The sequence below is a fragment of the Zerene cesonia genome, chromosome 7, assembly GCF_012273895.1.
Source record: "Zerene cesonia ecotype Mississippi chromosome 7, Zerene_cesonia_1.1, whole genome shotgun sequence".
NCBI lineage: Eukaryota > Metazoa > Arthropoda > Insecta > Lepidoptera > Pieridae > Zerene > Zerene cesonia.
The window spans coordinates 8,408,056-8,433,903 of record NC_052108.1 but is presented as its reverse complement, the minus strand read 5'-3'; the positions used below and the strand labels follow the sequence as shown (position 1 = coordinate 8,433,903).

At 31.4% G+C, this 25,848-nt stretch overlaps 2 protein-coding genes across 3 annotated transcripts in view; one reads left to right on the top strand and one right to left on the bottom strand.

Moving 5' to 3' along the window:
* Nucleotides 1–15,023, top strand: part of LOC119840765 (E3 ubiquitin-protein ligase SINA-like 5) — a 43,824-nt gene extending 28,801 nt beyond the window's left edge. For both annotated transcript variants that reach the window (XM_038367504.1, XM_038367503.1), the window contains exons 3-5: nt 7,585–7,724; nt 9,648–9,817; nt 13,375–15,023. In XM_038367504.1, coding sequence (XP_038223432.1) covers nt 7,585–7,724; nt 9,648–9,817; nt 13,375–13,951 — 887 coding nt within the window. In that variant the 3' untranslated portion in view covers nt 13,952–15,023. The remainder of the gene's footprint in view (nt 1–7,584; nt 7,725–9,647; nt 9,818–13,374) is intronic.
* The window catches only part of LOC119840764 (adenylate cyclase type 2-like), a gene marked incomplete at its 5' end in the record, with an annotated part of 84,935 nt that extends 59,093 nt beyond the window's left edge, over nt 1–25,842 (bottom strand). Inside the window, 3 exons of the mRNA XM_038367502.1 lie at nt 19,760–19,954; nt 21,667–21,795; nt 25,663–25,842. Coding sequence (XP_038223430.1) covers nt 19,760–19,954; nt 21,667–21,795; nt 25,663–25,842 — 504 coding nt within the window. The remainder of the gene's footprint in view (nt 1–19,759; nt 19,955–21,666; nt 21,796–25,662) is intronic.
* Nucleotides 25,843–25,848: the final 6 nt, after the last annotated feature.

The following is a 25,848-nucleotide window of genomic DNA, read 5'->3' as shown; positions in this document are numbered from 1 at the left end:
TTAAATATTTTTTCATACATTAATCGTTTCAACTGACAGTTATGTTTAAAAAAAATATCTATTTGAAGTTGTGAAACTGGATGATAATGCTGAAAGAATATCGCCTCAACAAATATTTTAAATAACGTAAAAAATATTATTAAAAAAACCTACTTTCCGTGGCTACATTAACTACAATTATTCTTAAATAATGTCTCCCTTTAGTCGGTCCCTTATCACTGAGGATCGCGACTCCTTCCATCGGGGTATTTGATAAATAAATTATTTGATAGATAAATATTTGTCGCCACCGAGTCGGGTCTGCGCCAAGATGCAAATGACGATCAAACTCAGACTTACCTTATCAGACTTGGGACACTTCCACGTGGTAAAGGTTATTGTGTAATGACTATTCAAAAGTGTTTCTATAAGAAGTCTAATTGAATAAATAAATGTTTGAGTTAAGCCTTAAAGTTTACCGGTAATTACGAGTATTATCTTTTCAAGATTGTCGGGGTCCCGGCGTGAAATATGCCTGAAATATTATTATTCTTAAATCAAATCGAGAGATATCAATGCTTTCCTAATCAATACTTGGAATTTAATTAGAAACAATATAATAGAGCACATATTCCTGATCTTTCTTATATCGGTCGGTTTTCCGTCCCATTGTACTGTGAGAGTGATGGAATAGGGAATGCGCTTGTATTTGCCCGCAAATTTATGCCTTCAACATACCTAGACTAGACAAGATTTCGCATCAATATTTCTAACTTAGATATATATGAAACAGTGCGTTGTGTTTACATCTATATGCAATAATTTTAATCTAACTGTCTATACAGTTAGATTAAATCTCTCGTGCTAGATTCACGAGATTATAATCTGTCGACAAATTGTGATCCGACGCTTGGAAAAAGTAAATTCGCGGTTAAAATAATACACAACTGCGATACATTCGCATTATATATTAACGAAAAATTATTCGTTGAAATGCAAGCAAATGTTACGGATTAAAATTTTTCGAAAGATTACAATTTCGCATCAGATCTAACGATAACTACAGTCTGTCTCGCACAGCTGGCCCTGGTGCGCCAAGATTGGCCGTCTCAGCCACACTTAAAGGACCTCATTAAATCATAGTGGAACCTGCGAGCCGGATGCTTATCTTATATAGTCATCGAGTATATGTGTCATGACTGTCATTGCAATAACAACGTCATAAGGCTACACCGATGAGTCATTAGCAGAAATGTTACAGTTATCATTTTCGGAATGTACCGTAATTGGGCGGGAAAGTTTTCTTTGTGTACTCGCAGTAAACGGCGGAAGTTAAGGATGGGTATTCATTTAATTATAACATGAATGTGTCATGCTTTTTATGTGTGTGACTTTTTTGACCGAATGTTTAGTAAATAGTTTGGATATATGGGTCTGTAGGCGGGACACCGCAAAATATTATCTCTGTGATGAATAAAATGTGTTTCGTGTTTTCGTTATATAAAATATTTTTGCATGTAAGTGTGGTACAAAGTCTTATCCACATTCAATTGATCATTTCTTCTAGGATCTAAGCTCTAAGATCTTTCTAAGATCCAAGAAACATTTATTCAAATGACTTTGTATAAAAGATTCTCAAACTATTTACATCTGTATTTATTTCAGTTTCATCTTAGGTCTAAATATAGTGTTTATGCACATACATTTAAACACGTATATTTCGAGCTAAGATTAAAGATATATAACAGTTATTTAATATGATACAGTTATCTATAAAAAAATATAGTGTCACTAGTTATTTTATGTCTTCATCCAATTAGCCAGGATCATATTAAAAATTCAATGACATAGACAGGCAGTTGCATGAGTTTATATGTTAAGTCAGTTTTTATTGTGAACGATTAATGACCAATTTGTTCCTTTTAAAGCAATGTCGTGGCCATCTCGATTCCTTACTGATTGATATGTTATCGAATTAGCTAAATATTTCATTCAATTTGAGTGCATTTAAGTATTTTATTCTCATATGATATTGCTGTTTTTGTCTGCTATTTTACTGTAGTGGGAAAAATGCAGGTAACTAAATTAATTATAATTGATATTCTTAAAGGTTATATATGTACATTATTTAACATATTACGTTATATAATAATGTCTATAATAAAATCATAATTATAATATCTTAAATAATATTTTAATTAAAATGAGCATAATAAACATTAATGTTTTTAAACACAATGCGATGCATAATTGCTATTATGAGGAAATAATATTTCACTATTAATTTGAGGCCACTTCTAATAGTCCTGTATTAATTTATAGAAGGTCAGGCTAGCACTAAGTTCATCTAGTATAACTACTTTCAAATGTAGAAAATTTTTTATCTGTTTTTACTTCATATAAACTGTACGCCCCGGTTTCGCCTGTGGTTCAAATGCCACTAAGTGGAGATGCAGCATTTTTAATAGTGAAAGAATTTTTTAATCGGTCGGATAACATGACGTACAAAAATTTTATACGTATTACATAAAGTTAATTTATTTTTATAATTAAAAATAAAAGAAATAAAGCCACTGCGCCATAATAAGAGTTATTGTTTCTCGAAGAAACTAAGCTCTATAAAAACTAATACTACGTTAAAAAATAACAATAATAACTGAGTATTATGACTTAATATCAGATTTGTTATAATATAATATTATAAATGCATCTACGCATAATATTATTTACTGCGTGTCTGCATGCCTAATTCAAAACAAAAAAACAATCTTAATTAATAAAACGCAAAGGTGACTGACTGACTGACTGATGTATCGATACACAGCCTACCCCCAAGTGTTTAAAATAGGGGATGAAAATTTGTAAGATGAAAATTTATTTTGACCAACTGTCGGAGTTGTGGGCGAATTATAGTTTTCTACACTAATATTATAAAAAGGAAACTTGTATTTTTCTTTTTTAGGCAAAACTACTAGAACGATTTCAAAAATTCTTTCACCTATGGAAAGCTGCGTCTTCACTTAGTGACGAAGTCTTTCTGTATCTATCATGGGCGAAGCCGTGGCGAACAGCTAGTTAAATATATAATTGTTTGTTTACGAATCTACTCGTTTGCGGGGATTCAATGTCAAGGCCCGGTGATGTCACTGAGTTTAAAATATATGCAGTTTTCTACAACTGCATAGTCTATTGCGTGCTATTGACATGCACGCCAGCTTTAATATCTAATTACTGAATGAATTTAAGTAATGGAGGAACATATTAAGATTAATTTATTTAAATTTATTTCACAAGCATTTGTTTGTAGGAACGTAAATTAGGGAAAGGGCGAAACGTCCAAAACTATATTTGTAATTACTATTTATAAATTAAATATACCTGCAATATACCTACACCACTTATACAGCCTTTAAGTTTTAAAATATAATTTAGAATTTCGTACTAAAATACCAACGAACTACTCATATTGTATCAGTTGGTTTGTTTAGGATAAAGGTATTTTGTAAAAGTGACTTGTGAAATTTCACATCCCTCATGTCCAAGTATTATTGTATTGCATAAAATACATTTGTTTTTAAATGTAACTATTAATTACGTTATCAAACTTACAATTTTTATATTTTTGACATTCTGAATGGATGTATCCTTAAAACACCAGTAAAAGATAAAGATGTTCCAATCCTATATACATACCAATTTTGTTTTAATTTTGTTGAAAATAAATACAGAAGACTACACAATATGCTGTCCATAGATTCTATTTTCAAACCTAACTGTTTAACATCACAATTTGTATTTGGAACACATCGTTTCAAGGTTATTTGTTTTTTTTTTTCTTCAGTGCCAAGATCTCATTTTCTTTTTCACTTTGAATATATTATCTATGGTTAACGTATTGGCGCAGATAATATGGAAACGGGAATTAAGATTAAAAAGTAAGAGGAAAAACATATTTTTCTATTGTATTTTATTGCGTATAAACAAATACTGTACGTAAAAAATAATAAAAATGTCCAGCAAACTAGTCCAAACATGACTTGGAAAAATGTCTAACATAATGATTGACATGGTACTATGACATGATGTCTTGTATTTTGAAACGATATTAATTACATCTGATGTCGGATCTTTTAAAGATACGATGGCAAGTTTTTTTATCTAAGTTATACATGCGAAAAACACATTTTTTATGAGCAAAACTATTCATTTCCCTATTTTTTTATTATGCCTATAAACAAAACATGAAAAAATTAAGTTATGTTTTTATCGTTATACATATTTATTTTCTTATGGGTTTGTCCCAATGTAATAAGATATTTATCATAATAATGGCTATATTATATCAGACTATGATTGTTTATTAAATTTTTTGTAAAACAAAGGAAATCTTTCACAAATTAAAGACTTTTTTAAAGTGAAATGTTAGATTACAAAATACCAACACTTCGTTTGAAACGTCGGACAATATCGCACTAATCACACTAAAATTATAAATAAGAGAGTTTGTGTGTTTGGATGTTTGACCGTCAATCTCAATGAAACTTCTGAACGGATTTTGATGAAATTCGGTATACAGACAGGGTATTACTATATACCTGACTTGGATGATAGGATACTTTTCATTCGATTAAATGCTGTCTTGGGCTAAAACAGGAATCCTTATATCCGGGCGGACCCCGGACGAGCGTCTAATGATGAATAAATCGCCTTTAAATTTATTTATTAAGTGTACAAAAACGATTCCTTTTTTTAATAATTTAACGTCGTTAATCGAGTGACGACATTTTTGTTACAAAAAAACAAAAAATACAATTACCCTCCATAAAACGCGTTTGGTGACATTTTGATCAGTTTTGCGGTCAAGTACAACTGGAAATTGTTTTATTCATTGTTTTATACAAACACATAAATTGGAACCAGTAAAAACATAATTAATATGTTAAACGAGGTAAAGATATGGAAACGTTAATAGATTAAAGCTGAAGAAAATAAAAAAAAGGTTTCCTCATATATCAAGCAGGATACGGTAGAAGGTCGATAGATACCCCGATGATAGATCATTTATTGTAATAATAAAAATAAAAAAACAAAAATTAATCTGTTATATATGTAGGTATAGCAACCTACAAAATAAAATCTAATTAAATTGGAGTTTTGAGTAAATTCGCATAATCGCATATTGATAGCGCAATGTCTGTTTTTATGTAAATGCTTTATCTTACTGTATCTCACATTTATGTGACTTCCTTATAGTCTTATGGAGAATCCGCTTTGCATCATTAAACAACCTTAAATTATTGCGTATTTTAACACATCAAGTATATATAGCGATGTTCTTAATAAACGTGTTATAAATAAAAAAGGGGCTGTATTGAATTTTAGTTTGATCGTTTTTTGTACTAATTATAATACGAAGGGTTTAATATCCCATCTATCAAGGTAAAATACCTAAGAATATAAAATAAATAAAATGCTTAATTTTGCGCAGTAACTAGAACTCCAAGAACTAATACATATTGAGAGTAAAAGATTACGATATTTATAAAATATATTACAATCTATTAAGACGTGAGCATACTCAAAAACAAACAGTTAAGCAGAGAACAAATCCAATATTAAATGTTGTGGTACATTTATAGGCATCTCATCATTCCCCAAAATCTTCCGTCTAGCAAATGCATATTAAAATACATAATATAGACATGATTAAATAACAAACAGTTCAAGGTTATAAAACGAAGCCAAATACAATTAAATGGCACCCAACATTCAGTAGATTATCGTAATCATTACATAATAATTCCAGTTTAAAAGTGAAAGGTTTAACTGGTTATGAACACATGGCTTATGCTTTAAACATAGTTGCTCTTATTTCGTTTTTATTAATTACCCTCTCTTATGGATGCCCCCGTTTCATTGTTTTCGCTTCTTCTAATTCTAGTTAGTAAAAACGTGTAAATTGAAACAGGCAGCCCTGTTTTACTGAGTCTATATCATTCTTAATAGGAACGAAAATATTTCAACAATGATGGAATTGTATTGATATAGAAACTCAAAGCAATCAACAGATATTTCTTAATCATCAAATAATAGGTAATTTGAAATTTACCAACGGTACGCAAAATAGTTTCTACAGAGAGGAGGTGATAAACTCAGTAGGTGCTCTTATAAATAATATTAATTAGAAATTAAAAACTTATTAACGAATTTTAAACGCGATTTATTCATTATATTAGTAACCCGACGCTTCGAACACTTTACAGCGAGCGTGGTCACGGGGAGACTATGGATATTATACTCGCGTAAAATCAAACACAAGAAAATAATATCAATTTTACAAAATAATCACTTGAAAACAATGATGCCATAGAACTGTCCTGTGATTTTTAAGAAAATCCTATGAACATACATTTCTTTTTCGAATCTGTTCAGGCAATAATAATTAATCATAGATAAGAATATATAAAATATAGAATACATAGTTAAATTCCACAAATATATTGTATGTTTAATTATAATTTGTTACTGTAAAAGGCAATTCGATGGTTCAGTTAAATATTGATTCAATGCACGATAAATTTCTAGTACCTTCTTAGTATATAAAACGCAAATGTGACAGAGTAACTGATCTATCAATACATAGTCCAAACTACTAGACCGATCGGGCTGAAATGCAGGTAGCCACAAAGATCTCAGCGTCCGCTAAGGAATGAATTTGAGCGAAAGTTTGTACCATGAACATTTACCACGCGGGCGAAGCTGCGTGCAACTGCTAGTTGTATTATATTATACATCCCTACACCTAAAAGACGTATGTACGATCAGCAAATCAACAAAGTCTATATCATGGATTCATAAACACATTTCAACCGCTGTGTACACACAACTATTTAATCTCAAATATAAATATTTACATATCAGTAATACCTGTTCACCGGAGCATTAATTAAAAACACAATTTCGAACATTCACGTCGATAAGGTCATTTGTTGATGAAACTGTTAGAATACATATCCAATATTGAAATAACGGCGAACATCGCTCCCGTAGTTTTTAGCTATTTTGTAAAGTTCATTATTACATGTGAAATTTTACGATCAAGTGTTATGACTGACCTGCTTTTTGAATATTACACTTGTATTATTGCATTTCTACAGCAACACAAGCAAAGTGCAACAAAGTAAAGTACAAGCGCGTGTTGGCGAATGTCACATGTCATCGAACTTTTAATTCTTTACATGCTGATTTCCTCATAATGTTTACCCTCATCGTTTCGAGCAATGGTGATGTGAATAAAGGGCAGATAAACTGAAAAATCATTTTATTTCTTGCACGCTCTCGCTTAAAGTAGAGCATGATATTTCATCATTTAAATTAAGAAATTTTACAGTCGCGATAAAGATTATGAATTTTGCGTAAATATTTAACACGGACGTCACTCAAAAACCACTATTATCCGTTATAAATCCTTTCACAATAAATGGAATATTGAACAAAATGTGATTTTTCATTTCCAGCCAAGTCTCTGATATTAGCGCATTCAAACAGACAAGCTCTTCAGCTTTGTATTATTGTATAAGTATAGATTGAATATTTTATTTGCAGAAAAATCACTGCCTATAGTCGAACCAACGTTAGAAGTGAACCAATCGGGGGATGGCCACGCAGCCCAGTGTTCCTGCCCCAATTGTGATGAGGTCCTCTCAAGATACTCTGAATGCAGTATATGCTTGGAGCCATTACAGGTAAATTAAGTTATTAATTTCCTTGAAATATTGCAATTACATGTTACGTTTTTAGTCTAGTTGTAGTTACGCCCGAAGTTAATAATGTATCTCTAGGATTAGCATCGACCATCAATTATTGTATATCTTAATCAATCTCTTATCTGCATGCCACTACAACAACAAACCTTTCACTGTTAAATGATATGCTTTTCTAAAAAAATTGATTAAATGATTGACTGAAAATATAATTATTCCCCAAAATTGTTTAGCGATTGTTTAAAAAAGGGTTTCGTTGGTTTTACAAATGTCAAATATAAATCAAAGATTGTCTGTATACACTCCAAATTACTTACTTTGTTTTGTTACTTTGACTTCATATTGAGTTCATAAATTGAGTATTTAGAATCAGAAGTAGTTCTCGTATTTAAATATTTCATGCCCAAATTTTAATACCTGCCCATTTGCCAGCGTACGTTTGCAAATAAACTTGAATTTACATTATCAATACATTCGTGATAACTAATTCATGTTATGCCACAGTTTAAGAACGTTGTTAGTAAATGTCAACAAATACATGACAAGCTCCAATAATTATTGAAATCAAAGCCTAAATGTAAATAATCTTGCTACTAGATTAAATATACCTACGTAAATAGATACGCTCATTTATCACCTTGGCTAAATATTTGTTGTTCTGTTACAAGACAGACTAGTATCGATTTAATTAAAAGGTGTCATTATATTATCTGAATTACCAGCCATTGGAGTTGTGTGTGCTCAATTTATTAATAGACGGTACATTAAAATATGGAATACAGTGTTTAATGATACATAGAGTTCTGTTTACGCATTTACGATCTAAATTTAAATTTATATTTTTTAATACACTATAACTTCTTCTACGTTCTCTCGCCCCGTTCACTATCTTATCATCATTCTGATGATTTTCTTCAATACCTCCTATATTGTATATATCCATCTGAATAGAAATGACTGTTTAATTTAAATTTAATTTATGTTTTTCTATAACTACTCGAGAAGAGTATGTAAGTCTATGACGATTAATATACTTACTTTATGTATTAAATATTGTCTTCAGATTTTATTTCATTGATATCTGGATTGTTCGCCATTTTAGAATCTCTTATGTGAACTGAATTGTTCCACCTTGATACGTTAAAGTGAGCTCTCTAAATAACAACCGTTTTTAGTGACCATTAAAGTTTAGTACTAGTTTTATTTTCGAATAGATTTACTACATTTAAGGCAATAACTATACTCTTAATTACTGTAATTAATTGATCAAATGTTTTCATCGAGCAATCTATTGAAATGCCTTATTTGAGAGCAGTTTATGTAAAAATAAAGGTCAAATTCTGTAATATGTATGAACTTCAATCGTTTTTCTAGTTCAAATACCATAGTTTGTCTATCTATTTGTTTTCGATGGATATCATTTATTGCAAGTAATTTGTTTAAAGTTTCATCCACGATTTTGACAGTTATTTCGCAACATTATAACAAGTATTCCAATTGTCATAGATCAGTATTTATTGCAACCAAACTCTCAACTAGGCAAATATATGAACCAATGTTATTATTCAACGTGATAATCAAAAATTTATCAAGTAAAAGAATTCTATATAATAATTCTCATTTCAAAACCTGGAAAATTGATTGCCACGATTTCCATATCACATTTTAATAAATATCACGACTAAATCGGAATGTCATCTTTGTTTCCTAAATTACCATTATCACAGACTCTCCGTTGTCAAATTTTTATGATCAAGCTGGCAAACGAGGTGGTTCGCTTGTTAAAATTTCCATAGGTAAAGCAAATACTATCCACTTTCTCAGTCTTAAGACTTTCTTGTTCTAGTGTTTGGACTGCGGAAGTCCTCTCATCAAATAAGTCATCTAATTCTATATTCTTTCCAGTGTTGCGGGCCATGTGTCTGCCCATGGTGTGGTGGGGTGTGGTGTGCACGCTGCTCGCGACGGATGACGAGGTGCGCCTGGTGCCGAGGCGCCCTGCGGACTCCAGCGACCCCCTGCCTTGCGCTGCAACGCCTTATTAATGACCTGATGCTGCCTTGCAGGAATTATAGGTAATGAACCTTTAGTAATACTTTGTATCTTGAAAACTCTGTGCTTAAACTTTATGGATAATGGGAGTGGAAACAAATATGAGTGAAATAAGAAATTGGTAGGACTGATTATCTAAAAATTCCTATTTTAATTTAATCAAACTGTGTTACTTATTAAAACTGCATATACTGCTGTAGGTGATAAACCTTAAATAGAAAATACAAATAGATAAAACTACATCTTAACAAGTACATTTTTAAAACATTTTTCAATGAAATGTCATAAAGAAATTAGGCACTATTATATTTTTACATATTATTCCTATTCATTCGAAACATTACGCTATAATAACGAAAATATTGCGTCCCTTTGAGGAATTTTAAAACAACCTTCTAAACACTTAACGTTCGTTGGTTATAAATGAATTAATAACATTCCAGAAAGTAACGCAAAATGTGAAATTTTCCCTACCTGATAAGTTTGACCATTAACCGCGAATCTAATATTTTCCTTCCATTACCGTTTCCACTCGATTATCTTCCAACAAAAGCTGATTGAGGGTTGATGTGGGCCGCAAAAGCTGATTTAATCAATTTTCAATAACCTTTCGCTAAGAATTCGGAGTAGTACGAGGCCGTTAATATATTGGGCATAAGCTGTTTGCTTGAATTCTACATACCGCTGGATAGGTTTAAATTTGTTTGACCCTGTTTATCTCACAGCGATCTAATAGGAATTGCGATCTATTCATGTAAATTCTACGATCATATATGTACTAATAAAATTAATAAATTTCCAAAAACAGAATTTCTAATTACAGCCTTCTGAACGTTTCATGAATTAAACAGTATTGAGTTGGGGTTTAATATATTTATGGCAATAACCTTTGACAGCGGCAATTAACCACAGTCACAAAATATACTCTGTAACGATGCAAAAAGGTTTTATATTATGCTGTTAATCCATCGGCTCATAAACTTTAATACCAAACGCAGACGCAAACAGATCGTAAAGAATTTAGTTAATTGGGGTAATACTTATATAGCGATACTGTTATCAGCTCAATCAGTTTATGATATTGCAAATAATTATTTGCAGGGCAAACTTTAAATCATAAGAACACACACACACATTCATCGCTTCGATAATGTGGCTATGTGTTTATAGAAGGCGATATTTTACGTACTTAAAAACTCTGAAAACTCTATTCTACTCGAAACATATTCAACGATAAAAATAGATCTCTTATGGAAGAACAAGGTTGTTAATAAAAAATATTTAATATACGTCTAAAACTTGAACCATCAGAAATTGATCTAAATTTAAAAATGGTTTACCCTTTAAAATGGCATTTTATTATTTAACTGTCATGAAAATTGCTAAAAGCAATATATCCATAAGATCTGGTCTCACTCACTAGTGAAAGGATAGAAAAAAATCTAACGTATTAACGCCACATTTATTTCACGCGAATTCGAAATCATATTAGTTCCATGTAGATATTGGTAATCATCCCTTCAGGCTGACATCAAAGCGAGAGCCAGGCCGCAGTAGGTACATCCATTCAAAATTAACACGTTAACGCCTCAATTCCGCAAATCAGCATATCACATAATGCGATTGTTACGTGCGTTATTTTACATTGTTTTGTTTCGATTATGACAATGAGACTTCTCTGCAATATTGGTTATGTATCGACAAATTTTAGTCGTCCGAGTGCATTATCATTAAGATGCTAGTGTAATATACTTTCATGCATAATCAGTATAATCAATTATGCATAAAGGTATATTTATATGTATGTACATGACACATGAAAATACATGTATTATTGACTTTAGCCTGATCCGATGCTCGCGTTATTCCTGATGGTAACTCTGAGGGAATTTATTAGTATTACTAATAAATTACTTATCTAGACATTAAATGTTACATCTAGATTCTATATCTAATTTGAATGATAGTGTATAACCTCGAAAAAATCCGATATTCGCCTAATAAAAGAAACATAATTTGATCAATTTAGAAATTGTTTATACAATTTTTTTTTTTACAAAAAACAGAACCGCCTTAAAATTGTTAGAACTTCACCAAATTTAAAGGGGCCCACATGGCAGACGCCACCATCACGTTCCTAATAAATTAATTTATGATGATCTTTAAAAATATGTACAAAAAAGCGGTTTTTGCTCTACACGAGTATGTTTTTTATATTGCAAGAATGTAGCGAATAATTAATAACAAAACAATCGCGGTAAATACCTTGTAGTTATGCTAAAACCGCATTCATTAAAGATCTCTTATAAAAGAATTTGCTTCTATTTAATTGACTAAGTAACGAAAGAACTATATCAACAATTAGATATTCAAAAGTAAATACTCGCTCACTTGAAACGAATTCAATTTTTTAAAACCTTTGGAATAAAGTTTAAAATTCATTTTTGACATCGTTTTTTTTTTTAATAACTCAACGTCCAGGTCGAAAACCGAGCTTTTCAATTTCGTGCGGTTTATTCGCGTTTTTTTTTTCCTTTGAATCTCGTTTCACCTAGGTATCTCCAGCAGTATCAATAGCTCTTCAAACATGGTAACATCATTTACAAATTAAAATGAAATTTTTTGTAAGACTTTAAAAATACTACAGACATATCGATTCTGAATTCAAATTTAGAATTTGTTGATGGAACATGGAATTTTGACAGTTGAAAAGAAATTCGTTAATTTACGTAGGTATTTTGATGCTCCATATCCTAAATAATCCAAAACAAACATACAACTGCAATTAAAACATAATAATTAAAACCATTTATCCAGTCTATTGATGTGGAACATTTTATTCATGAAAACGGGATTTTAACAAAGCATATCAAAACTGGATAAACGAATAAACAATCATAGGTATGAAATCTATGCTATATGCAGCATATTTACTAGCAACACACTATATACTCATTAAACATATCAGTGAGTAAATGTTATGACGTCTTATATAACCACAAGGTACATTAATTATTACCATCTTGAAATATTAAACATTGTTTTAGTTTGAGTTAATATTGAAGTTAATATTAATAGAATATCATGTTTTAAATTATTGAAAGACTTGACTTGTCATAATTAAGTGTAATTGGTGACTTTGAAATATACAGGGATAATTTCTAAAACTTTTATATAATTTTTTGTAATAGTGACACTTAGTAACTTTATTCTTTTCTTTTCGTTAGATCAAATTAAAAACATTTTTGTATTATTTGCACTACTGTACGAAGGTGGCGTGGAAATACGTCAAAAGCATTAAAATTTTCAGTTTTATAGCATTAAAGTTCTTATAAATACTTGAACAGTTTCAGACCCAGTTATTTTTAACCTACGCCGATAGACGCAGGTTTGAATCCTGCATCATGATCGAATTTGTCCAATTCTTTAAATATTTTCAAATATTTATAAATAAAACAAAGTATATCAACCTCGTTTCATAATTTCTTCAGCTAATGGAAAAATGTATGTCGAATTATTGCAACACCTAAAAAATGATAGAGAATATAATTTTATAAAGTGATTTTTTCTTTGTTCACAGGCGAGGATGCACCGAGTTACTCACAGCAAACATAAGAGTAAAACACGAAGAGGAATGCAAGTTCGACACAATGGTGTGTCCCATCACGGCGACCTGCTGCTCCGTCCCCTTTGAGGAACTATCCGCCCACCTCCAGTCCACCCACAACATCATAGCTGTCTACTCACAAAAGATCAAAATCCTCATAGAAAACTTCCAAACGAAACTAAAGAAAACTGCCTGCTGTAGAACCAAATATAAAATCATCCTTCTCTACCAAAAAAGCGCTTTCATCATTAAAGTCTGCATCTACAACTATCACGTTAAAGTCGAAGTTATGAGGAGGAAACTTGGTCACATAGCTGATGTCAAATCGGAAACAAAGAAAAGCGACTACTGCGCTTTAATCGAATTTCAAAGTAAAGCTCTGTGTACAAAGTCGGCGATACTCATTGAGAATGAAGCGTATAGCAAGAAAGCTGAAGTGCAATGGAGTGATGTTGTTATGAAATCTGAAAACGATGAAGCTATAACAATCCATGTAAACATAGGCAAAACAGATAGCGATCCCAATGTTAAGGAAATTTCTGAAACGTGACCGTGCGTTGAAAAAATTGTGACTGATCAAACTGCGAATGTGATATTAGATGTTCTTATAATGACAGTGCGTTCTGCTCAATTGGACGTAGTTTCCAGGACTATGTATATTTTTGTGTATAAATTTGTTTTATGAATAGACGTTTTCAATCTATTGGCTCTGCACTGTGTTCCTATTAAATTGTATTATATAATCGTGAATATTTGAAATGTATTCTATCAATTTACAATATTATTTGTTTGACATAAATGCAATAGTAAGTGTGCATTACTTCGCGTTATATAAATTTTTGTTAGCACATATTGATCACTGTCATGCATTTCGTGCTGCTGGTTTTTGTCTCAAATATGAATGTTTTACTAATTATTGCTAGCTGTACACATTTATATTATGGCCACGTATTTATCTGTATAAGTTATTTATCATCTCGCGTTATTGATTGGCACTAACAGTGAGTTAAACTAGTCATTTATTTTATTGTCACAAAAGAGAGGATACTGAAAAAACATATTGGAAAAACACAATGAATTTTGATCACGTACTGTGCAACTTTGAAATAACATCAGTAATAGACGGTTAAACTAACGTTTCAAATGGGTTTGTTTTGTTTATTTTTATTTATAGGTTAAATTTATTTTAATCCCCATGAAATGTACTGCTATGTAATTTGTATCTCAATGCGTTTTAAAGTGCATAAATCCTTATTGAAGCCCAGTTTCTTTTAAATCAGTAATGTTAAACAAAGATAATACAACATCTTTATTTTTATTTTACTATATTTCTTTAAGATGCCAAAGTACCGAAACACCAATTATACTTAGAGATCCATAGTTAAACAACTCAATCTACTTAACATTCTATTTGTGCCTACGACAATAATATAATTTTGTACATTTATATATGGCCATATTATAAGCTACTGAAGTAATCATTCCATGTTAGGGAAAAACTGTTTAAGGCGGTTGTTATTCGTAAAATAGCATTCAATTGTTACAACGATATGTGACTGATGTAGTTTAAGATTTATTTAAGTATTTTGCAACGATTAAACGTAAAATAAAATGTAATTTAGACTTGTCATCTGTATTTTATTTATGAAAATACTTCCCTTCCACCTTTTAATAGAATTGTGACACAATTTCATATTTATTATTGCGATCTGCGAAATGTATGGAATTCTTAGTTATAGCTAGTATAGTATATTATCTGTGGTTATCATTTCAATTGAATGACATTTCATAATATACGAAACAGATCGAGGAATTTTATATTAGTATCTTCATTGGTTTACTGGTATGGTATAAAATAAAAAGTGTTATAACACTATCAGCTATATTGGGTATTTTACATACCTGTTATAAATTAATAAACTAATTATTAACAACACTTGCTGCTTTCCCACATAACTATTCCTTGACATCGGTATAATTATGACGTTTCCAACAACAAAGGAAGTTTTTTTTAGTTTTTTGTTGGGCAGAGAATTACACTACACGGTTACTTATTAAATCACATCCTATATTGTTCGACAACCGACCGCCATATTGTACAAAAAAAGTTAAGAGCGAGCTATACTTTAACAAGTACCACAGATAACAAATTTAATTTGTCGATTACGCGCGAAATTACCGGTAATAAGGTACCGCACCTCCTTTCCCAGGAAAGAACCTTATGGGTAGAAAATATTTATTTTACAAGCTATAAACTAATACAATATTTTTGCCGCCAAAAATAAATATGAAGGTTTGAGCTGGCTTACAGATGTCATACAATAATCCGGAATAAGAGGGAAGGAATATTTAGATAAATTTCTTCGTTACTTACAGCATTTTCATTTAAGATTATTTTAATACAAGGACACATTTTTTTCATTTTCTTATAATGATAGGAAACCATAAGTATTGGTTAATCGGATTGGTAAATTTGATTTATCTATAACATAAAATCAGACACTTAAAGATTATTTCTAACAATCCACTATCGGTCTATTTTACTGAGGCCCTTGAATCCGCTGCTAACAGATAGTCACATAACACTGAATAACACTGAAACATACTAGTTAAAACTCAGCCGTTTTTGTTTTTAAAAAGGACAAGAACATTGCTACGCACATCAAATAAACAAAATATCCATATTGAATTTTCCCATCAAAAATGTCTAATGAAAACTTTATCTGGACACCACAAGATTTATCAATTTTTCTTCGTTTGTATTCTCGATCCGATCTCAATACGTGAGAAATAAGACTGGACGAAACTTTGATTTCATATTCTAAGCTAGTTTTATTAAATTCATATTACTCCCATTTTTCTGGATTATTCGATTACGTGTCTCATAAAGTTAAACTTTGAGAGTCATTCGTGAACCGCAATAAGTAAAGTTATTGCAAGGGATAAGGGCTAAAAGGTTGTTTTATTTTACCAGCTGTTGTCAGAATCTTCGTTCATGTTTCATTTTGCTTTTAATTAATTTTCTTGCAACAGTGCTCTGTTAGAAATAAATCATTCAAACGGTATATGTTTTTAAATAACACTTTCATTGATGCATTAAATTTCAAATTAGTATTAATCTTTAAAAAAGATCTTAAAACTACGTTGAAAATTATAATATTCTAATCTACTGAAAGCCACAAAGCACGATTCACAGTATCACAAACGGTCAATTATTTTATTTAAAAGGATTACTGAAAAACCTCATTGTCATAGCATATTTTGCTGAGTCAGTTACGAATGAATAAAAAAACATTAAAATAGATAAACACATTATATTGAACACTCTGTATTAGTACGTTCTGACTGGATGAGAAACCAGTTTATGTAGACCTCTTTTGTCTTCCTTGCGAATAACAAATGGTGTATAAGCGACTGTGAGTGCTGTTTCAAACCTCATCGCAAAATTGTGTTATAAAATAGTGTACATAATTTCTTTGTCATTCAAAAATTTATACGTACCACAATAAAACTGTCTAAATATTAACCCGTTTGTGGAGAATATCTAATTGTTATCTTCCCATGTTTCCAATATCAATACACATAATCCTATCCTACTTGATATTATAAATGCGAAAGTTTGTAAGGATATGTGTGTGTTTGTTGCTCTTTCACGCAAAAACCACTGAACTGATTGCAATGAAATTTGGTACGTAGACAGCTGGACAACTGGAATAACATATAGGCAACGTTTTATCCCGATATTCTTACAGGATACGGACTTATGCGAGTGAAACCGCGGGGCGCAGCATAAGATAATCTACAATACATCCTCACTTTCTATACGTAGATACAATATACGAGCCCAGCATGTCACATAATTCCACTAACCAACTATTCTCAAACGCTAAAATTTGCTAAGCATCAAAGTGAAATGTTTGAACTCAGCACTTAGACAATATTATCATAGTTCGAGGATTTAGGCCTTTTGTTGATCTTATGTACTATGTTCTAGGTCATGTGAGTTGACATTTAACAATTGATTAATATTTTGGGAGTTTTTAGTAAGGTAAACCAGTTTTTTAAAATACAACACATATAAATTAATTTCTTTTGAAGCATTTCAAAGACAAAGGGTCCAGCTCTGTCAATTTTTAGGTTAAGAATTTTGTTAAAACTAATTATTTCTATAAAACCTTACGCAACGTTTTTGTACAGTGGATTACATACATTTTACATTAATTTAACAAAGGTATACTGACATACTAAGCGCTGGCATTCGTGACTGACAATTTATCATCTGACAGTGTTTGTCCAGTAATTGGGACAGTGGGACGGACTGATAAAGGATTTCAGCTAACAGTATTTTTGTTACGTGGCAGAGAGAGAATGTTTTATGGAAAACATGTGACGTGAAGCGATGGTTGATTATGATAACACTAAAACCTACTAACATGTGACGATTTAAATATCGAATATTCAAATGAAAAGAGAGTCCTCACAGTATGGGAAATATTGTAAAAATTAAATAGATTGCAGATGAAAAGCATAGATTTAAATAAATGAATTACCAGAGTGTTACTTAGTGCAGTTTTTTTATTGTATTTACTGTTTTTTTATGGCACAAGGAAACTTCTTATTTTTAAAATAATTTAATTGAATATATTTCGCTAGGTCCACAGTATATATCGCGATGAACTAAAAAAAAAAGGTGTGTGTGAGATTCACACACGATAGAAGTGAAACTTCAGTAAATCGACAAAAGAACGAGATGAATATATATAAAATATAAAATAGTATGTATATTTCTGTCTCACTCTTTGCCGGCTTCATTCTACACGTTTTTGTATTTGCGTCTCTTACCTGTCGTTTTTCCGTTGCATCAGCTTTGAAATCACAACGATTCTAAAGAAGTTTCACTTCAATAATTGATAACTAGCAACGAATATTATTGAGTAATATTTTAATATAAATATATAGGTAGCATGTCCTCATACCTTACAAATTAATTTAATAAACAACCAATTTCAGAAACGTATTGCATATAACAATAGAGCCGCTAGATTTTCATTCAAACATAAAATTAAGAAGCGAAACACCTCAGAAAATGACAAAGAAAATAATTACTGTTTCTTTGACGACGCTGGAATGAAACTCTTCTTTTAAGACTTTTATAACATAATTATAAGGAAATTAAAGCATCTGAGCTTCAGTACCTGCTTGCGTACAAAGGGAATAATTAAGAAAATTCTAAGCATGTCTTAGAAGATTAGAGTTTCATCAAAGGAATTTTTCCAAGATATTTTTTGCTTCTTATGCAATCGTTTACACGGTCTCCGTCCGTCCGTCTTTTTAGTTTTACAAGCTATTCCTCTTTTCAATTTCTTTGATAAAACTACATAAAAATTCATAGTTATGAAATGAAGATAATAAATTTTATTACGTATTTTCTTTATTTTTATAGTTGCTTTAAAGTTTTCTGTCTTATATATTATGGTAGACACCATCACATCGTAAAATCCAAAATATACAGAAGTAGTCTTAAAATGTAGATCTATTTTGTCTGTTGTGGAACGCCATCTACATAATATGTTAAATCTGTTATTAGTTATCTGTGCTGAAAAAAGAAAGTCTGTCTATTACGAAAAAAAGTAACGTTTTGAACAAATATCAATTTAGTAAGTAAAAGGAATTTTATCAACTCTCTATTATTAGAATTCAATCATCATTCAACTGTCCTTCGATCTGGATAATGTTAGTCTGATCATAAAACTTTCTTTAGAGAATTGCACATTGTAACTGTATGTAACATTGTAAAATTGAGCTATTGTTGGTACATACGATCCTAGAAGCTAGCGGCTGAAGGATTATCCACGTTTATGAACTATGTGACCGAACTCCGAATAGGATCGACTTAGCGCCATATTGTGACGTCATAGCTGTTAATTCGAGCGAGTTGATAATGCGTTTTGTTGCAATAACGTTTGTATTTTAATTTAATGTAATATTCAGGGTTAGGGGAATAAAATAAACCCTTAGTCATATGCGAAAAGATGATCTAGGAAAATCGTGTAATTCAAATGATATTTGACACGTGAAGGTCATTGACATTCCGATTCTTAGTTTCCATCCGGTTCCAAATATAAGAAATCTAATAATTAAATATACTCTTATCAGGCTGACTCACTAAAATTTGTGTCCTGTCTCTCACACAAATACTGAACACTGACGGTATGTGGTGGTAAGAATAAGTAAGTATTTGATTTTTAGTTTCATAGCATTGTAATGCTTTCAAAATTTCTCAAAGAATAAGTAGCTAGTTTACGTAGTATACGTCACTGTTCGTTTATAGAACATAATATGATTCTCAGAAACTTACCTCAGCTGCAATATAAGCCGGAATCACAGACAGTAAAAGCGACTCCTGCTGTTCCCTTTCACACTCCAACTTGACCCTTTGCTCAAGGCAGGTGCGCGTGCCGGCGAAGGTGTTCCGATGGGCCCTTTCTGTCAGCGCTCGGTAGTACAGCCCGATTCCGCTTGCTGACATTAGCAGCGCGAGTTCGCATATTAACTGTAAACGAATATAGCTTAGTAGCTACTCGCTACGGCGTAGAATATACCGTATGTTTCTTGTAATAGAAGCCAGTATAGAATAAAATATCGACACAGTAAAAACAAAAATAAATTTAACGAAATAAGTGGTTCTTCCAAGATAAAAACTGAGAAATGTATGCCTATTTCACTGAGGAATAATGTAGCTTTCTGCTGTGATGGAATTTTCAAAATTGGAATACACTTTTCGTCATTGTTAAATTAATTGTGATACATCTTATATTATCTGTGGCAAGAAAGATTAGCAATTCTAACACTAGATGTGTCTTGCGGTTTCGCTCGCACACATAAGCACAGACAAAGATATTTATATCTGTAATTCTGTGACAAAGCACCGCCATGATGCATAGAAATCCGCTTAGCAGTTTTAGAACTTGTACTTATTACTGTTCTGTGGTTTTAGGGTGTTTATATTAAAAAACTTGCTTTTTTATATACATTATTAGAATAACCGTACAATTTTGAATTATAACTATACAATTAATGATATATCTTATGAAATACAATACAAACTGGAAAATGAAGCATATATTTCAAATTAAATACATTAATCAAATTGAAATATGGGCGGATGCGATACATCATCGTTAAGTTGACCTACTGAATAAAATTTAAAATATTCTCCATCCAGAACATTATTATGTAGCTAGCAAAATAAATCATAATTTATTATGATGATTGATGTATTTTATAGGAAAGTTAAACTGATATATTTAGTGTAGGGACACACATATGCAAATAATAAAACTAAATACGCTGATCGAAGCCATTTGTCTATGTACGTGTCCTCATTGTTTCCCCGCCGCTTTTACTTTATGTTTAAGTCAGTAGCGTTTAAACAGTAACCTAAGTCACACACTGATAAAAATTAATGTTGTAATAAAGTAAGGCTTTTATTTGGTGATACTCTACACTTAGTATATTTTATATCACAATTAATTTAAAATAACGCGTTCATGCACGGGCGTAGACGATTTCTAGTTTCGAGAGGGATAAATGAAACTAACACATCTAAAACTACATAAAATAAACCTTGTAATAATAAGAATAAAATAAAAGAAAAATTAAACTCACGTTATTTAATCAAATTAAAACTTTCCTTTTTGGTTTAATTTGAAAGGAAATTGAAGAGGAAACGAAACAGGAGAATGATTTTAATTCAATGCGCCTGTGAACAAATCGTAGCAATGTTGCCTCCTCAAACCTTGCTTATTTTATTGCAAGGCCCTTGTGAAACAAGATTTGTTATCGTTATATTTCCAATTTGTAGAAATGGGAATTCTCAATAAATTTTCGGTTTGATGATTTATTATTGAGTAATTTATGCTACTGTCTAGAGCATATTACGATATAGTTTCGAAACTTAATTTAAAATTGCAATTAATATTCTATAACGTTGCTGAAATATCTCCATTATCCAGCTATTTTCCAATAATTACGGTAATTTACAGTAGAATAACTTATAAAAGAAAACATAAAACATTAATTTTTATTTTATTTTTATAAACAAAATTACTTTTAGGTTTAATATTACATATACCACAGATAACATAATACTTTAAAACTATACTAAAGGGGAGAGATACAATTTGTTTTATCCCAAAAAACAGTAACTTGTAATGAGTATATAGTTGATACATAAATAAATAAAAATGTTATCCACCAACTCACCTGCTGATAAAACTGGGCTTCCTGCCCTTGCGGTCCAAGTCCGATAGCAAGACCCATATAAGCAAGGGTGAGGGCAGTCGCCATTACAAGCGCTATTGACCGCGCGATCGGCATCATTGTGTGTACCATCTGCAAGAAATAAAGAAAGACTAACGTAATAAAACACGATTTATTCATTAAATTACTTATCTAATTAAGAATACTTTATAGCAAGAGCGACGTGGTCAACCCGCGTTTGAAAAACGCTTAATTTTTAGTATAATACTCACGTAAAATAAATCACAAGAAAATACTACTTATTATAACATCACGATCCAAAGAATCTGTAAGAATACTATTTATTTGTGCTTTATTGTAAACTTAAGACTAGGTACTCGTGTAAATAAGCACAATCGACGGTCTCAAGTATCTGTCTCTGGCCCCAGTCAGATTTAAAGTCGAGTTTTGAGCTCCTCATTTTTCTTTTACATTGATTTTATTTACTAGTTATAACTGATGATATCACGAAAGAGGTTCAAAGATAGTTTCTTTAATGTTTGTTAACGAGTCTTTTAAAACAACATTTACAATTGCTCGAAGATACAAGAAATAAAGTTTAAATACTTATTCTTGAGCTGAAATAAAAGTTTGCTTAATGGTTACAATTAAAACTTTGCTGCACGGAATAAAAATAATATAAAAATAATGGAAAGCGATCGTTGAACTGGAGATATTTCTGTAAAAACTTTTGTTATTTTAAGAAATGTAAATTGTATTAATCGGGTATATAGGTGTATAATTTTTCTCTGTTCTGAATAGTGAAAAGGTTTATTTTGTGTGTCTATGTAATAAGGTAACAATTAGCATAAGGCGGGAAAAACGTAAAGGGTCCGATAAGTATAAAAAAATATATATAAATTTGTATAATTTAATTGGTTTCATTAAAATTGGTTGAAAATGGTGAAAAAACGTCCAATTAGAGCTGAACATATTGAGACGAATACTATATATATAATTATAACGTTAAAAACAATAATAAAATATTGCGAATAATTGTCAAATTGGACTCCACAGAGAAAGGTTCTGTCATGTTTTCAGTGCGTCGATTAAACACAAACATGATTGCATATTAGTAACGATAGCTCTTTTTTAGCCAGCTCAAAACCTCTGTTACCTAACAGATACATATAAAAATATATATATATCAAAGTGATTTATCACACCGCACGCTCGCCCCGCAAACGTAAATTGCAATCAACGTTCAAAATGGAATTCATTCAATTGAATATAAAGAAAAGGAACATGGGTGGGATTGGAATTCAATTCCACATGCTGGTGAAGGCACTCGATGTCTGCTTGTAATTGCATGGTACAATGATATCGGGTGAATGGTGTTGATTATGGTTTTCATATCGCATAATTGGGCTGTAACTGAAGGCACATTATAATGTCGATGTATGATAATAAATGTTGTTGGTTTTATGGTTATGTGCATGATTATTACGTGGAGTATATGTTAGCCAGGTTTTTTTTTATTTGTTTCATCGATTAATTATCTCAAATAGTGAAAAGTTAATAAAAATCAGCTAATCTATTTTATTCTGTGAATTAAAAATGCAGAGCCAATAATAAAAAAAAAATAAATAAATAGAGACAAGTTTAAATGATAGAAACAATTGAATTGACATTTATGCAGAGTATACACAAGGATATTGTTTAATCCTTGCAATCCTAATCCGCATAATTAGATAAACTCGTTAAATTACTGTATTGTTATCGATCCTTGATAAGCGTACTGGCCCAAAGGTACAAACAATTGAACCTAATAAACGCGTGTTAAAAAGGAATACGGATGCTATACTCATTCCAAGCATTTTTTTCTGGAAAATTATATACACAAAAATTTACATTTTTCAGTTCCAGCTAGATAACAAGATCATTGCCATTTTATAATCTCAGAGCATCAACGGAGAGAGGTTATGCAAATTGATCTAATTATGCGGAGTCACCGCTCGCGCTGTATGAAATCCCTTGTTATATTTCAATAGAAATAATTTCAGTTTGAATTAATGCTCATAAAAGGACGAGAAACATCGAGGCTTCTGTATTTATCACGAAAATAACCCCCAGTTTCGCGTCATTTAGGTGTTCTTTGTTATCAAAGTTAAAGATTTCTTTATGAAGAACAATTATTTAAAAGTTATTTTTGTACATTTTGGGATAAGGCAGTGCGTTGTAATTATAGCTTTAATAGAACGAAACATTTGAAGAATGTTATAATGGTTCATTTTATTACATTGAGGTCCATTATAGTTGCCTTACCTAACTTGTACCATATGAATTGTCCTCTTGAATATTTTTCCAAGGTCTGTGTTGTATAAATATATATAGCTATTACGTTTACATACTAAATTGATTAAATATAACTATAATATTTCCATGAGTTCTTGTATTATAATGCAAACCAAAGTTTGTTTGTCTGTTTGATGCGCTCTCACAATTCGTCAACTCGAATGAAGTGAAGCAAAGCCTACCTACGTTTTGTTTAAAACATCTTCCTCAAAAATGTGAAATGGGTTAGAATAGAAAGTTGTAGAGACTTACTATTCTAACCCATTATTTATATTAAAAATAAATCTAACAAAAGGATATCATTACATAAACTAGATTATGCACTGTTATGGGTATTGTTTACGTAATATTGTATAAGCATTATTTCGTTATTATTTCTTTATTTAATTATTTTGTTCGTTACATTTACTTAATTAATATCGACATTTTAATAACTTATTCAACTCGTCCTATAAATTGAGCAATCAATAACATAGAATCTATAGAAATATACAGATAGACAGAAAGCTTATCATTATAACACAGACCTATCTTGCCTACAATGAGGCTCAATTAATATTTAATGTGCCCCTTAAGCCTTCTGCGAGTATGTGATATGTGATAACACCCGACTGCGAGCTTAACCCAATTCATATGAAAGTATTTCTCAATCTTTTATATCCATTTTAATAGAAAGATTTTTATACTCATATTTTGGTGTAGCGCGTCCTTAGGGTATTTAAGCTTGATGTATCTTCTTATATATACATTTCCCGCGTCACAGTGATAGTTAGCGAACTCCTCCGAAACGGCTGGACCGATTCTTATGAAATTTTGTGTGCATATCGTGTGTCTGAGAATCGGTCAACATCTATTTTTCATACCCGTAAATGATAAGAGTAAGGCAGAACGGCGTTTGCTGGATCGGCAAGTATTTATAGAATATCATCTTAAATCTTGATTTATAATGAGTATTTATAAGGAGTAGTTAATTGTTTTCTAATACTTATTCAGATATTATATCTATTGAAAGCTCTTTTAAAAGTGCTTAAAATATGTATAACCGTGTATATTCAAGTATTTAGAAAAACAATCGCTACTGCTATTATGTCTATGTATGCATGCTACAAATAGATACTGCGTGCCACATGTGCTACTAGGGTTGACACCTGTGCCGAGGGGGTCGCGGAGGAATTTTAACCAGCTCCCGTAGCCCCTTCACTTAAACGGCCCGACGGAAAACAGCGGGATTTTGGTCGGCAAGAATCCGACATAACCCACGGCTCCATTCCCGGGGACCGTGGGTATCTATGCAAGATTTCCCCACTACAAAAAAAACGGTTGACACCTGTACTTTATAAAAGTATTGTTTATTTCAGGTGATTATGCGAATAATAAAGTACACGAAAATACTTCATTTTGTATGAAGAACTTATAATTTCAAATACAACACAAATTCAAATAGTTTACTAATAGTTGAATGTTATAAAGAGTAATTATAAAGAAAAATAAATTCATCATCATCATGATGTTATAATGAATGAATAAAGAGAATGTTATAAAGAGTAATTATAAAGAAAAATAAATTATTAATTATCTATTCTGTCAATCACCTTACTTTGTCAAAAAAAATGGTGGCAACCCTATAACCTACACTATCAACAATAAATCAATTCAGTAACTCACGAGTATCAGCGCGAACAGAGGCAGCGGCGCATGGTGAGTGACCATCAGCGTGCCAGCGCCGAGGCTGACCGTCACCAGCACTGAGCCGGTCAGCGCGAACGCCTCCCACTCAGCGGCGGCTGGCAGCAGCGCGAGCGCGAGCACGCACAGCAGTATGAACGATATGATGGACAGCGCTGTGATCGC